Below are 16,367 nucleotides of genomic sequence, written 5' to 3'. Positions count from 1 at the left end.
GAGGGTGGGAGAAGCCTGGCCTGAATGAGGGTTCCGCCTACATTTGTCTATGCGATTGCATCCAGTTTCCTATTTCACCTTGCTAATATGGATTTAGGGAGCAGCTTCCGAGAGGAGTGTGTGCCCCAGGGGCACCAACGCTGGAACAAGCAGCCAGAGGTCATCTCACTGTCTTGGCAGGCTTCCCCTGGCACAAAAGCCAGGCAGCACCTACCAGCTGAAACAGCACACTGAGTTGTTGGCTTTGAATGAAGGCGAATGACCCTGAACACTAGTGCACAGACGATGACTGGGGCTGCACACTGAGAGAGAACACAGTTTCTGCACCAAGCTCCCTCTTTATGCCTAAATGCCTGCATTAGTTTGGATCAATATGCCCCGTAACAGCTAATCCATGGCAACCCAGGCCAGCAGTGCAGCCGCCCTGTGCCGCTTCCCTACGCACATGCCTGTGAATTCCAGCCCAGAGAAAGGGGCAGAGGCAAAGCAACAACAAAAAGGAGAAAGCAAAATAAAATAGCAGACCATAAAAAAACAGACACCAGATCAAGGGATTTTTAGCATGGGGGGGGGGGGAGGGCTGGGGCAGTGGAGGCGATGACTGTCAAAATGCCCTTACAGTGACATGTCACGGCCAAGATGATGGAGTATCCGAGACACTCCTCAAGCTGGGGTAGGAGTCTCCTCGCACACCTGCAATGCAGTGATCGCTGCCCCCCTATAATCCATACTCCCAGCACCAGCTCTAGCTGCCGTAGAAACCAGTCTGGACTTGTACGGCTGCCACTGTTCCTCCTCACAATAAGATTATTGATGCATAACAACATTTCATGATGGCAGGGAGGAAAAGAGGGGGGGAAAGCCAAAGCAAGGAAATAAGGAAAGGGGAGGGGAGGCATGACTCCCCAGCCCGTGTCTCACCTTTTATTTGGGCTTCATATTCTGCAATGATCTCTTTGTCTTTCTTGAACTTAGTTTGAGATGACATCTTCCAACGTGGCCACCGGCACTGACAGGCTATTTGATTTATTTCTCCTTTTTCTTCCCGAGTTCTCTCTCAAGCCCTGGTAGTCACCCGGCTCTGGTCGATTTCACAGGTTTAGGGGCTAATCTCTTTCACTTGGCGGCAGAGCCAGGGGAAAAATCCCTCTCGTTCTGGAAGGAAAATTCTCTTTACTCGCCAAAAAATGTCTCCAGTAGCTTAGTCTGGTCAGCTCCTCTTGCAAAAGAAGAACCACCACCCTAGGAACACTGTAACCTGCCCCAGATTTTCAAGATTTTTCTTCCAAAAAATAATAACCAAGAGCGCAGACACACACATACACACACACACACACTCACACACACACTCACACGTGCACTCGCACTCTCATTTGGACACGCACACACACAGCCATGATGCACGCGCACACACACTCACCCTCACTCACTCACACCGGCTCACCCACTCACACACATCCACGAGAGGCGCAGCGCCTCCTTGGTTGTCCGGTCAGCCCCCAGCTGGCTTTCCAAAGCTCTGCTAAGGAGATGGTCAGGTGGCCAAAGGACTGGACATCTCGCATCCTCCCTCCCTTCAGCGCCTCTGGTCTGATGTACAGTGAGGATCAAAGCCAGGAGAGTGAGATGGAAGTTCTCCTGATGCAAGGCTTAAGCTCGGGTGATTCGGGGCTGGACTGCTCGCCCTGCAGAGCTGGCTGAGCGCTCCCCCCACCGCTCTCGTCACTAAGCTCCACCTTCTGGATTTTATAACAACTGACACATTGTAGCCTACAGGAGAGCACAACTCACTGCAAGCAAAAAGGGGAAGAGACGCTCACAAAAGGGAAGGCAGCAGGAAAAAGAATCGGATTGGGAGGGCCTGACAGGCCCCTCCGAACTCCTACCACTAGCAGTCGGGTTAGGGATTTTTCTTCCAAAATCTCCAAAAGGTCCACCTTTTCCATGCAACATGCAGTTTAACTCAATTTCTCAAAGTAATACCTATGTGACAGTTTGTCACTCTGCAGGAATTGTCTAGCAGAGGACAGGGGCTGACCCATGTAGCCAAGCTCATTAATATTTGTTGAGCAATTGCGGGTGGCACAAACAATGCCAGGCGTTTCAGACATGCAGCTTTGCAAAGCCCTTGAGAGCAGGCATTCTGGAAATACCCAGCTGCCTCAGTGTCTTGCAGGGCTTTGGGCAAATCCGTAACTCATTGAGCTTCAGTGTCCTCACCAGTCAAATGGGTTCTCTTTGGGGGCTTTTCCTTTCTTTCTTTCTTTCTTTCTTTCTTTCTTTCTTTCTTTCTTTCTTTCTCTCTCTCTCTCTCTCTCTCTCTCTCTCTCTCTCTCTCTCTCTCTTTCTTTCTTTCTTTCTTTCCTTTCTTTCTTTCAACAAATATTTACTGAGAGCTTACTATGGTTCAGGGATCATTCTGCATACAGGAATACAGCAATGATCAAAATAAGGGGGGGGAAAAATCCCTGCCCTCCTGGAGCACCAAAGTCTCCACATCACACAACTCTAAGGAAGTCACCATGTTTTCCGTGTTTCCCCGGAAATAAGACCTAGCCAGATAATCAGCTCTAATGCATCTTTTGGAGCAAAAATTAATATAAGACCCAGTATTATATTATATTATATTATATTATATTATATTATATTACATTACATTATATTATGTTATACTGGGTCTTATAGCAAAATAAGACCGGTATTATATTATATTATATTATATTATATTATATTATATCACATCATATTATATCATATCATATCATATCATATCATAATATATTATATTATATTATATTATATTATATTATATTATATTAGACCGGGTCTTATTTTACTTATTTTACTCAGTCTTATATTATATTATATAAGACTAGATCTTATGTTATAGTAAAATAAGACTGGGCCTTATATAAATTTTTGCTCCAAAAGATGCAGTAGAGCTGATTGTCCGGCTAGCTCTTATTTTCGGGGAAACACAGTATATTCTCTGTAAAAGCAGCCCAGAGCAGAGCTCATAAAGCATTGTGAATGGTGCCTCCTGGAGTAGTGCAAGGCAAGAGGCCCTGGGAGGGAGATGAAAAATAAACAAAAATGAGTAAATTACATAACATGGCAGCAGCTAAGTGCCGTAGGGAAGAAAATACTGCCGGGTAAGGGACCTCAGGTATGAGGAAGCTCGTGGGAAGCTCAAATAAGAATGTAAAGCCAAGCTCAGCACAGTACCTCGCACACAGGAAGTACTCAATAAATGGTAGCAATTATTATTACCCCCGATACCCCCCCAACAACCTAACAATATAATGTAAGTATCCCTCTTTCACAGGTAAAGAGACAGAGGCACAGATATGGAAAGTGACTTATGCAAGGTCACCAGCATTCAAGCCTAGGCTGTGTGACACCAGATTCCACCCAGGCAAATGCTCACAGTCTTAGGGAGTTTAAACCCATTTCACATGCCCTTAAGGTAGAATAAGATTTTTCTGTAAAAACGAAATCAAGCACTACAGGGTCACTGACCACTGGAATTTCACATGTTAAGATTGTCATTACCATGTATTGTCCCCTGTGTATGGTATTTTCACAAATTTCTCCAAATAATCTTCCATATGCCTTTTCTGAATGTATGATAGATTACTTCATCTGGGTTCCACAGTGAGTAGATTGTCCCTGCCAATCCATGGAGTTTTCCTAGAGAAGGTGGCAGTTGTAGTCAGGGAGACGGGGGCAGGGGGGCAGGGGGAACAGCAGGGCATTCCTATGGAGTGAGCAGTATGAGCTGAGGTCTACAGATGGGAATGCACAGGACAAGCCTGGAGAAAGCACGGGGAACAGCCCAGCTGGGGAATCACGGGGCTTGTTACAGCTTCGTGCATGGAGACAAGAGGTAGCAAAGGTCATAAGTAGATGCCACTGGCCCACAGTCATTGCCATCACCCTCCTGCCTCACCCTTCCCGTTGGCATACTCAGGCCCTCGCCCTCTTCAGTTCCCCTGTGGACCAGTTTAAAACAGAGACAGCCACACCTCACCTGAGAAAGATGTGCTCAGAGATTAGCATCCCTGCCTCAAGCACAGACTCTCAAAGGAAGACAGAAGTGAGCACTCTACGCCTTGGCGTGTGACAGACTGGATTCCCTGCCTGGCCCTGTGAGTGACTGGCTCTGAGAACTGGAGCAAGTGACTTCACCTGCTTGTTGCCCATTTGTGGCAGGAATGAGGAAATGTCAGCTTTTCTCCTCATCACTAAAATTTTCTATCTGTAAATATTTCTGGGAGACCCATGTGTAGGGCACTAAGCCACAGAAATGTCACAAAAATCCATATGAAATTGAAGCAAAGTATGGTAGAGATAGAGTTACGTGCTGAATGGCAGAAGAAGCTGGATTTTGGCATTAGATGGTGGTTTAAATTCTGGCTCTGCTGCTTATCTGCTTGTGGGAGGTCTTAGGTAGCTCTGGGCCTCAGTTTCCTATCTGTAAAATGATGGTGATCTCGCTCATTGCACAGGATCTAATGTGATCAGGGATTTACAGTGCCTGGCATATAGCAGAGGTCCTTCGGATGTTATTTCTGTTTTAGGGTCCAATAATGCGGGACCTATGGTAAGAGTAGGAGCTCCACAGATACGCAGGTTAGGAGCAGGAAGAGAGGAAAGAAGAAAAGGGGAAAAGAAAAAAATAGGTTGTGCCCCCTGCACATGCATCATTGCACGCCGTGAATCCACCTCAACCAGAATCTTCTGTCCCCAAGACGAGGAGATATGACCTGGGCAGGCCCCCTAGCACAGTGTCCTCACCTTTTCCTTCCAGTCCTCCCCACAGCTCACCCCAGTCTCACAGCTGCCCTTCTGCGGCTCTCCCCTCCACGTGGCCACTTCCTTGTTATATGAGAACCAACTGCTATTCCTGATGCTTACCCTCCACGTGGTAATAACAGAAACCAGATTTCTCCCTAAATAAATGTGGTATGCAGCAGGGGAAGGGGCTCTACCATGTGATTTGATCTGTGCCACCCACCAGGACAGGAATACCCCTGGAAGGGTATATTCCATTTCCCTCGGGCTCATATCCTGAATTCTTTTAGATATTCCTGAATTATACTAATAGCTAGTATTTACTGAGCCCTTGTTCCATACAGGCACTGGGCCAAGTACTCTATATAGATTTTATCACTGACTTCTGCTATAACTCAGTATGTCAGGTGCTATAATCATCCTTGTTTTACAGATGGGGAAACAGAGGCACAGAGCAGTAAAGCAATGTGCCCAAGGTCACACAGCTAGCTACTAATAGAATCACATTCAAGCCCATGTCTGAACAATGTCAGAGCCCAAGGACTTAACCAGTACACCATTCTACCCCAGAGCAATCATCATAGTAATAATTGTTGTCAAGTATTGAGATTTTTTTTTCAATCAATTTTAATGTTCATCCTAAAGTTTGCCATTAAAAAAAAAAGAATTTGGGGGGTTAAAAATATAAGGAAAACATGTCACAAATGGCCATGGACAAGGCTTAAATTACAAGAACAGCTGAATAACACAAAACTCACTGAACTGGCTTCTTTTCCTGGTAGAAAAGAAAAGAAAAGGAAAAAAAGACTCTACTTGAAGGAAGAGTGACCAGAATAGTTTTTGGTTTAAGGCAATTTTATTTTTCCAGTCAAATATGAAACCCTCCTAAGATGACTAATAAGAGCTGACATCTTTTGTGACATTCTCCACATTGCTACCAACTGAAGCATCCTTGGCTGGCTTAGTGAGTAATTCTGCCCTTTAGTCTCTGCTCTGCAAAATGAAAGCAACAACACAACTCAGCTAGCGAGTGCCAGAATTTGATACAATTAATAGCGATGATGACAACAGGCCTTGTGTATATACATTGCTTTATATCTTATAAAGCCCCTTCATATCATTTCTCTTATTTCGTACTCACAATAACCCTGAGGGACAAGAGGAGCTTTTCTAAATCCCTATTTGACCAATAAGGAAATGAGTGGATAAGTGGGAACTTTAATTAGAGAATTATTTTATACCCTCAAGTTATAAAAATAAGGATGGTCTTCCCAACTGTGCCACAAAACCCACCTGACAGATTCAACTATGTAACAATTTCTTCAAAACTCTGCCTGGCCAAAGCCACCAGAAGCCAAGTCAAAGACAAATGGCAAACTGAAATACAATATTTGCAACACCTATCCTAGGCCAAGGACTGATTTCCCTGATATACAAAAATAGATTTCCCTGATTTACAATTCAAATACTTGTATACAAATGTTCATAGCAGAACAGTGCATGATAGCCGAAAAGTGGAAACAACCCAAATGTCCGTCAACCGATGAATGGATAAACAAAATGTGGTTGCTCCATACAATGGAACATTATTCAGCGATGAAAAGGGATGAGGACTGATGATCCTACAAGAGGGATGAACCCTGAAAACATGAAGCTAAGTGAAAGGGGACAAACACAAAAGGTCCCATATTGTTTGAGTCCATTTATTTGAAATATTCAGAATAGATAAACCCATAGAGACAGAAAGCAGATGAGTGGTTGCCAGGGGCTGGGGGAGGTAGGGAAAGGGAAGTGACTGCCCAATGGATATGGGGTCTCTTTGGTGATGACAAACGTGTTCTGGAACTAGATAGAGGTGATGCTTGTACAACATGGTGAATATACTAAATGCCACTAAATTGTTAATGAATTGTTCATTGTGAATGGTTAATTTCATGTTATGTGACTTTCACCTCAATAAAAAATAAATGTTAAAAAAATGTTCCTTCAAATCTATGAGGAAAATACCAAAAACCCAGTAGAAAAATTAGTACAGAATACGATAACACTTCACAGAAAGGGAAGTACATATGAAATGTGAATCAGCCTCGTTCATAATGAATCTGAGTCAGGCATGGCAGGCTCCAGGGTTTTTAGCAATGTCACCAGGACACTACGGTCTTTCTCCAACTCTCCATTCTGTTTTACTGTATAGAGTGTCAGGCTCTTCCCATAAGATGCACAGGTGGCCCCCAACAGTTCCAGACTTACATTCCCCCAACTTGGCAATTCCAGCAAAGACAGAATCTTTCCTAGGAGTTCCAGCCAAAGTCCCAGGAATGGTCAACTGGCTTGGGCTGAGGTAAACAGCTATTCCTGAACCAATAACTGTGACCAGGGGAATGGAACGTCCTGTTTGGTGAGGCCTGGGTCATGGGCTGGCCCCTGGAGCTGTGCAATGGGGTCAGCCCCAAACAATCCACATGGCCAGAGCGATTCCCAAAGGAGGATCGGGGTGCTGTTCCAGAAGAAAGAAGAATATGGATGCTGCATGGGCAAAATCATGTGTTTGTTATGAAAAGGATGTGGGGAAAAAAGAAGGGGGATTGTCAGAAGAGACCCATGGAAAATATGATAAAGCAGCTTGAAATCATCCAGCTTTGATGTTTATAAAGCACCTTCTCATCAATCATCTATCCTTGCACAGCCCTTTGAGATAGGTAATAATACTCCCATTTTACAGAGGAGAAAATGAAGGCTCAGGGAAGTCAGTAGTTCCCCAGTGGGAAAGCTGGGCTAGGAAGCACGATACCTGCCCCTGACTCTGGTATTCTTTCCCTGTCCATGCAGGGGCCACGTCCCATGGAAAGACACTGTGCTGCACGTAAGAACTCACAGGCCTCAGAAGCCTGCCCACGTGGCCCCATGAGGAAAAGGAAGGAGATCAGTCTCTTAGCAGTCAGAACCTGTCACGAAGCCTGAGGAGAGCTGCCAGCTGATGCAGCAGAAGTCCTCTGGCTTTTCAAGAAGAGTATTTCCCATTACACAGCCCAGCTGTCTCTCCACACCTCAGCCACACTAGAACTTTCTGAGATGGATGAGATGTCCTATACCTGTGCTATCCAATACGATAGCCACTAGCCTATCAAGCACTTGAAATGTGGCAAGTGTGACTAAAGAACTGAATGTTTCATTTGATTTCACTTTAATGAGTTTCAATTGAAATGTAGTAGTTATTCTATGGAACAGAGCAGCTCTAGAGTGTAAGCTCTAAGAAGGCAGGGATCACGTCTGTCACTGTGTCCCATGAGCCTACAACAGCGCCTGACATTTAGGAAGTGCTCAATAAACAATTGAGTGAATGGACGAAGATATGAACAAATGAACGAGGAAATCTCTTCCGACCTCCTCTTGGCACTGCTCCCCACCTCTCACTAGAGGCCCTGAGGCTTCCCTCTACCCAGAGGGGAGGGGGGTGCTGTTTGCTGCAGTGACCTCAGGCATTTGGCAGAAATACCAGGTGCCAGGGCAGCAAAGTCAATTACTCCCTCCACTGCACTCCATTTGGAGCTGAACACCCCCTGTGAGGAGGTGGGATGGTAATGAGGCCTTACCAGGCCCCAGTAAATACTGCAGCTGTTTCCTATACAGTCATTTGGGCTTTATGGAATGTGGAAGTGGCTCGGCCTGTAAACCCACGTGAGTCGCTTTATTTGTCTATTCCTCCTCCTCGTTCTCCTCCCTTGTCTCATGTTGGAAGGCATTAGGAGGGAGAACCAAGTCAGTGTCAGGTCAAGAGGCTGAATTCAATTAACATCTTATTTGGACCCAATCTCTTTTAGGAAATGAAATCAGCATCAGGCTGAATAATATATTTTTTTGCAAGTTAGGGTCCCTCCTGGGCTCTGTTTAGGCAGAAAGATAATTCAGAACAGACATTCAGTCCAGCCTTATTTTTACACAGCAAGAATTAGGACATCTACATTATCCCATGGCAATAAAACAAAGTTATACTTCCCTCTATAATAGCCCCAAGTAATGACTGAGAAATATATGGCTCCCTAGGCCTCTGGGAAACACGGCTTCACCTTGTTAACTGTGCTCAGGATCAGATGGGAAAGTAGCAGACACAGATACTTTAAGATAGTAATGAATATGAGACGGAGAACAGACAATGGTTTAAGAGACAAAAACTGAGATCGACTGCACAAAGGTGGCTCAAGTTGAACTTCCTGGAGAATCCATGTCATGCACAGGCAATGGATACTGTAAGAGGTCTGGTTTCCACTGGTGTGAAAGGACACTCTTGGGCCTGCTCTGAGAGGCTGATATGGAGGGACAACAAAAAGTATGACTACTTTTGACTCCGGGGGGCATCTCTGAGAACTGCCAGTCACGTCGTCTGAGATGCTACAGGAAATGAGCTGCATTTTCTCTAGTTTAGAAATTGTCCTTTTCCTGGGGAAGCCTCTGTGTTACAGCAGGTGACAGGGGGCATATCCCCATATACTGTCTGGACAACAGCCAGTCTCCGGAGTATCAGATGCTCTAAGAATTATAATAATAGAAATAATAGTTGCCATTTAGGAAGCCCTGACATTGTGCCACCCTCTGTGCAAAGCCATTTTCTACAGCCTCAGTGAATTCCCACACAACTCTAAGATAGCTATAAATATCCCCATTTTGCAGGGTAAAAAGGGGGAAGATTCGAGAAGTTAAGTCATCTGCACTGTTGAAAAGGACCAAGTGGATGTAACTGAGGGTGATCTCTGACCGACAAGCAGCAAGGAACTGAGACTCTCAGTCCAACAACGTGTGAGGAACTGAATGCTGCTAACAACCACATGTGTCAGCTTGGAAGCAGATCTACTATGGATTGAATTGTGTTCCCCTCAAATTTGTATGTTGAAGCCCTAACTCCCAAAGTGCTAGGATTTGGAGATGGGGCCTTTGGAATGTAGGTTTGGATGAGATCATGAGAGTGGGGTCCTTAATGGGATGAGTGCCCTTATAAGAAGAGACCAGAGAGCGTGTTCTCTCTCCATCATGTGAGAACAGAGCAGGAAGGTGGCTGTTTGCAAGCTAGGAAGAGGGCTCTCAAAAGAGCCCACCAAACTGGTACCCTGATGTTGGACTTTCAGTCTCTAGAACTGTAAAGACATAAATGTCTGTTGTTTAAACCACCGTCTCTGGTACTTTGTTATGCCAGCCCAAGTTGACGAATATAATACCCTTCCCCAGTTGAGTCTTCATATGAGACCTCAGCATCAGCTGATACCTCAATCACAGCCTTGTGACAGACCCTGAAGTAGAGGACCCAGAGGAACCGAACCTGGATTCTTGATCCATCGATACTCTGAGAGAATAAATGGGTGTGTTTTTATGCCATGTTTTTGGGGTAATTTTTTACTAACTGACCCAGTCACACAACCCGTAAGTGCTTCAGCTCTGGTTCTAAATCAGGTCAACCTGGTGCCAGAACCCACTCGTTTTTGCATTCTATCACACTGCCTTTCCTGTTTTCTTCCTTCCCTTCCCCCAGAAGTACCTATTGCTCTGAAACAGTGTGACGCTGCTCCTTCTCCTGCTATCCTGTTCACCAGGGATAAGAACAGGATCCTGCCCTCTCCAGGAGGCAGCACCACAGGGTGGAAAGTAGGTCGAATCTGGAGTTAGGTGACTGGATTGGAATCACAGCATTGCCAGCACACACCAACTATGTGACCTTGGGCAAGTCACTTTCCCAGGCTGAGTCCTCACAGGCCATCTCTTGACAGATTGTTTCTTGAAAGATTGTTTCTTGTAAAATGACTAGAAGGCTTTTATGTGGAGGGCCAACCTCTGGGGAAGATTGTGGATAAGGTCCCTTGCCCGCTGCTTTCAGTTTAACAAATATCATCTCAAGACAAGAAGAGTCAATGGGCATTCTCAAAGTCAGGCCTGCCAGTCTGAGTCTCCCACTGGATGCCATGCTCCTCAGCAGCGCTGCATCATGAGGCAAGAGGGGTGGGGTTATTGTTCAACCAGAACCAAGGGCCTAGGTAGTGCCCCCAGCAGAGCCACACACTCACCTTTCCTTCAAGATGTCTCCTCTGCCGTTCATGTCGGTGTCTGCCCACCAAGATTCCTTAAGACCAATTCTTATTTAGAAACCACAGTGTCGGTCTTCTGTGTCATGTGCCTGGATCCAATTGTTACTCATCAGTCCTGGAGGAGACAAAGTCTGTTTGTAAATCTTCCCAACTCCAACTTGAGTCATTCTACCCAAACACGTTTCCAGCATCATCATGCTATATACGGTGATGACAGCAAGTTAAGGAAGCAATCCACAAATGTGGTCATGTTGGGAAATAATTACCCCAAGGGAATGCCAAAGCCAAAAGAGGCCACATTTAGCCTCCTTACTACACTTCTAGACCACACCAATGTATTTTAGGTGGATAAGTTAACTCATTACCTGTCATGACATGGTACTGCTTCTGATTAATTGTTACATGAAAGGGTAGAATGTAAAAATGTGAATACACTATAATCTAACCTGGGAAATAAAAAGAAAAACATCCTAAGGAAATGGTTTGCAAATACGTATTATCAGAAATTCCTAGGGGACTTCTTTAAACATATTGTTGGGCCCTATCCCCAGAGTTTCCGATTCAGCAGACCTGGGATGAGGCTGGAAATTTTGTACTTCTAACAAGTTCTCTGACATTGTTAGTCTGGAGACCAGACTGCTGAGAACCACTGCTGTAAGAAAATATACCAAGATTCAGTGGTTACCAAAAGGAAGTGGATCGAAGGACAATCACTTTTTAATGCTAGATAATATTATTATATATAACTGAAAGTCAATAACAAAAGGCTATCTTTTCCATAAAAGAAATACATGAGTAATATAAAAGAAAGGGGGAAAGTCAGTTTCTTAAATATGTATGTATCAAAAGAGTCCATCCTCTATGTTTTCTTTCATGTAAAATTCAAAAACAGACAAGTCTAATCCATGGTGACAGAAATCAGAGTTGTGGCAATGATTGTTTAGATATGACACCTAAAGCAAAGTAATAAAATTAAAAAATTAACAAGTGGGACTGTATCACACTAAAAACCTTCTGCACAGCAAAGGAAACCATCAACAAAATGAAAAGGCAACCTACTGAAAAGGATAAAATATTTGCAAATCATATAAGGTCTGACAACTACGTTTGTGAACTTGTTGCAACGATGTTGCTAACCTTTTTTCATATCAGAGAGATTATTCATTATGAATTTGTACCAACTGGACAAACAGTTAACCAAGTTTACTATTTGGAAGTGCTTGAAAGGCTGCATGAAAAAGTTAGACGACCTGAACTTTTCACCAACAATTCATGGCTCTTGCATCACAACAATGCACCAGCTCACACAGCACTGTCTGTGAGGGCGTTTTTAGCCAGTAAACAAATAACTGTATTGGAACACCCTACCTACTCACCTGATCTGGCCCCCAATGACTTCTTTCTTTACTCAAAGATAAAGGAAATATTGAAAGGAAGACATTTTGATGACATTCAGGACATCAAGGGTAATATGACGACAGCTCTGATGGCCATTCCAGAAAAAGAGTTCCAAAATTGCTTTGAAGGGTGGACTAGGCTCTGACATCGGGGCACAGCTTCCCAAGGGGAGTACTTCGAAGTTGAGTGTAGTGATATTCAGCAATTAGTTGTGTAGCACTTTTTCTAGGATGAGTTCACGAACTTAATTGTCAGACCTCGTATATACACATATACATAATGCCTACAATCATAACTATATAACATTGGTATGTGCAAAAGAATACTGACCAGATAATAGCACAACAAAGGAAAACAAGTAAGTCAGAAGGAAGTTGGGAATCTAATAAAATTGTTTTGCTGTTATAATAATGTTTGAGCAAAAGATTAAAAGAAAAACCTCAACTCCTGTTTTGTCATGCTGCTAGTATTGTGTGCTATGTTTCCAGGTGTCATGCAGGGAGGCCTGCGGGGTCTCTGCTCCCGCTGCCCACACTAGAACGCAGGATGTGGTGAGGCCAAAAAGGAACACCCAAGGAGCCATAGGTAGGGGAGTCATACCACTATATTCTCTCTGGCGGCACTATACTCTCACTGGAGGCTGGATCCACACTGTCCGCAAACCGTCATCCATGCTTGCCAGCCCAGCCGCCATCTTCTTGCTAGCCCCCATTCTTCTCTTTCTGCTAGCGTACCCACAGCAGTTATATTAGTGGCTAATGGCTTACTGGTTACAGCTGACGGCCAACTAGCCACAGCTGATGGCCATCCAATCACAGTTGATGGCCATTTACTACCTGAGTCAGCACCTGTCTATGTGAGGCCGAGAGCCTGGAAACTACTTTCTGGGGCTCTGCCCCCACACCAGGCCTACTTTTTTTACCTGTAGTTCCTAAGGACAAAAGCAGAGGGTTGGTGTAGTATCCACTGAGTGTGCTATGCCACCCTGATCCCCTACAGAACTCTCCTCACAGAGAGCTACTCACCCTAAATTATGCCCCCTCTCCAGGCACCTGCACCAATGACTGTGGGGTAGGTGGCTGCACCCCCTTGTCTCAATCTAGACAACTCTAAAGAACCATCCCAGCTTCAAAGTTTTTCATGAAACCAATCCTGCTGCATTCGCTGCCCCCATTAGGTGTTGAGAACAGTCCTATAAACCTGCACACAAATGGTTTTCCCCAGTGAACAAAATGTGCCATTTTGTAGGGCTGGATTTCCATTATATCAGCCTTGCTAAGAAGGCAAAATAAACCCTACAGCCAAAGCATGATGCCCAAAGAAGAAAGCACAGAACAGCAGAGGATAGAGAAAAGAATTAGGAAATTACTTCTCTGTCCTGTCTCCTGGAGCATATTACGTCCACAGGAAATGTCTCAAGAATGAGTGAACAGAAGATCCAAGATGGAAGAGTAGATAAACACTGTGCCTGCTTCCTTCCATGAACAAATTAAAAATACAACTAAATTATAGAACAGTCTACCTGGAGAACTATCTGCAGTCTGGCTGAACAGAAGTTTTATAACTAAGGATATAAAAAAAAAAACACTGAGACTGCAAGGAGGGGCAGAGACACGGAACTGGCTAACCCCAAAACTCTGTGTGGCGGTTGAGAACTGGGAGAAATATCTCGGCTGCAGAGGTTCCCCCTGGAGGAGTGATGAACCCCAGCCCCACACAGGCCTCCACAGCCCAGAGTACTGGTGGCAGGAAGAGGAGCCCCAACAACATCTGTGAACAACCTCAGACCATTTTGTCATTCTTACCAGATAGTCCCTGGCCAGTCACAGACAGTGGGTGACCTGGGCCTGCACTGGAGCCCCTCGTAAGAGGCCCCAGAACCAACATACTTGGAGGTTGGCTTCAGAGAAGAGCAGTGCATTGCCCAATTAGCCCCACAAGTAAAAACACACAAAGGGCAGTCTCAACAGGCACCAGAGCCTACATGGGCAAATCCCACTCAGTGGATGTGGCAAAACCCGAATCAGCCTGAGGGTCAACCCCACCCACTGACATTCCAATAGCAACCAAGGCTCAACTATAACAGGAGGGCACACACCACCCACACAAGGGACACTCCTGGAGCACCCAGTGCAGTTGATCAGGGAGAATGTGCCACTAGGCCTCACAGGGCACCTACTACATAAGGCCACCTGGCCAAGACTGGGGGATCAGCAGATATACTTACTACATGGAAACAGAGAGGCAGCCAAAATGAGGAAACAAAGAAATACATCCCAAATGAAAGAACAGGAGAAAACTCCAGAAAAAGAACTAAACAAAATGGAGGCTAGCAACCTACCAGATACAGAGTTTAAAACAATGTTTGTAAAGATGCTCAAGGAACTTAATGAGAACTTCAATAGAAAGATAGCAAGCACAAAAGAAATAAAAATTAATAAAAATAAAATTTTTAAAAACGCAGAAACCATGAAAAGGTACCAGTCAGAAGTGAAGAATACGGGAGGATGGGTGGCTCAGTTAGTCAGAGCGCGAGCTCTGGGCAATGAGGCTGCTGGTTCAATTCACACATGGGCCAGTGAGCGGCGCCTTCCGCAACTAGAATGAAGTCAATAAGCTGCCGCTCGGCTCCCGGGTGGCCAGATGGCTCAGTTGGTTGGAGTGTGGGCTCTCAACTACAAGGTTGCCGGTTCAACTCTTAAACTCCCACAAGGAAGGTGGGCTCTGTCCCCCCACACACAACTAAGATTGAACATGGCACCTTGAGCTGAGCTGCTGCTGAGCTCACGGATGATTCAGTAGGTTGGAGCACATCCTCTCAACCACAAAGTTGCTGGTTCGACTCCCGCAAGGGATGGTGGGCTGCACCCTCTGCAACTAACAACGGCAACTCGACCTGGATCTGAGCTGTGCCCTCCACAACTAAAATTGAAAGAACAACAACTTGACTTGGAAAAATCCCGGAAGTACACAGTGTTCCCCAATAAAGACCTGTTCCCCTTCCCCAATAAAATCTTAAAAATAAAAAGAAGTGAAGAGTACAATAACTGAAATGAAGAATGCACTAGAAGGAATCACCAGCAGACTAGATGAAGCAGAAGATCGAATCAACAATTTGGAACACAAAGTAGCAGAAAACACCCATTCAGAACAGCAAAAAGGAAAAGAATCCAAAAAATAAGGATAGTTTAAGAGACCTCTGGGGCAACATCAAGTGTAAAAACATTCGCATCATAGGAGTACCAGAAGGAGAAGAGAAAAAGGGATTGAGAACCTATTTGAAGAAAATAATGACTGAAAACTTTCCTAACCTGGCGAAGGAAATAGACATATAAGACCAGGAAAGCACAGAGAGTCCCAAATAAGATGAACCCAAACAGGCCAACACCAAGACACATTATAATTAGAATGGCAAAGTTTAAAGACAAAGAGAGAATCCTAAAAATAGAGAAAGGCAACTAGTAACTTATAAGGGAGCTCCCATAAGATTGTCAGCTGATTTCTCAACAGCTGACTTTGCAGGTCAAAAAGGATTGGCAGAAAATATTCAACGTGATGAAAAGCAAGGACCTTCAATTAAGATTACTCTACCCAGCAAAGCTATCATTTAGAATCGAAGAACAAAAAGAGATTCCCAGACAAGAAAAAGCTAAAGGAGTGTATCATCACCAAACCAGTATTACAAGGAATGTTAGAGGGACTTCTTCTTTAAGATGGGGGGGGGGGGAGGAGATCAAAATTATGAATAATAAAATGGCAATAGCTACATATCTATCAACAATTACTTTCGATGTAAATGGATTAAATGTTCCCTCCTATGTCAAAAGACATAGAAGGGCTGAACAAATAAGAAAACAAGACCCTTATATATGCTGCCTACAAGAGACTCACTTCAGATTGAAAGACACACAGACTGAAGGCAAAGGGATGTGAAAAGATATTTTATGAAAATGAAAATTAAAAAAAAAAAAAGCTGGGGTAGCAATAATTAATTGAAATTTTTTTAAAAAGGGGAAAAGGTGAAGGGGAATAAGAGGTTCAAATCTTCAGGTATAAAACAAATAAGTCATGGCCGGCCCAGTGGCTCAGGTGGTTAGAGCTCCA

General features: G+C 44.4%; 1 protein-coding gene across 9 annotated transcripts in view; it reads right to left on the bottom strand.

The window, feature by feature from the left end:
• Positions 1-10,965, bottom strand: part of SRGAP3 (SLIT-ROBO Rho GTPase activating protein 3) — a 247,311-nt gene extending 236,346 nt beyond the window's left edge. For 6 of the 9 annotated variants that reach the window (XR_012489702.1, XM_019748291.2, XM_019748293.2 and 3 more), the window contains exon 1: positions 922-1,722. Coding sequence is in view for 7 of the 9 variants with exons in the window: in XM_019748291.2 (XP_019603850.1) it covers positions 922-988 (67 nt within the window). In the remaining 2 variants the exon portion in view is untranslated. Of the gene's footprint in view, positions 1-921; positions 1,723-10,844 lie in introns of those variants that run through there. The other 3 variants (XM_019748292.2, XM_074313048.1, XM_074313046.1) reach the window with 3 other exon arrangements.
• Between the last annotated feature and the right edge of the window lie 5,402 nt (positions 10,966-16,367).

The sequence above is a fragment of the Rhinolophus sinicus genome, linkage group LG10 (assembly GCF_036562045.2).
Source record: "Rhinolophus sinicus isolate RSC01 linkage group LG10, ASM3656204v1, whole genome shotgun sequence".
Lineage (NCBI taxonomy): Eukaryota > Metazoa > Chordata > Mammalia > Chiroptera > Rhinolophidae > Rhinolophus > Rhinolophus sinicus.
The sequence above is the reverse complement of the archived record's forward strand: the minus strand, read 5'-3'. Positions and strand labels throughout refer to the sequence as shown.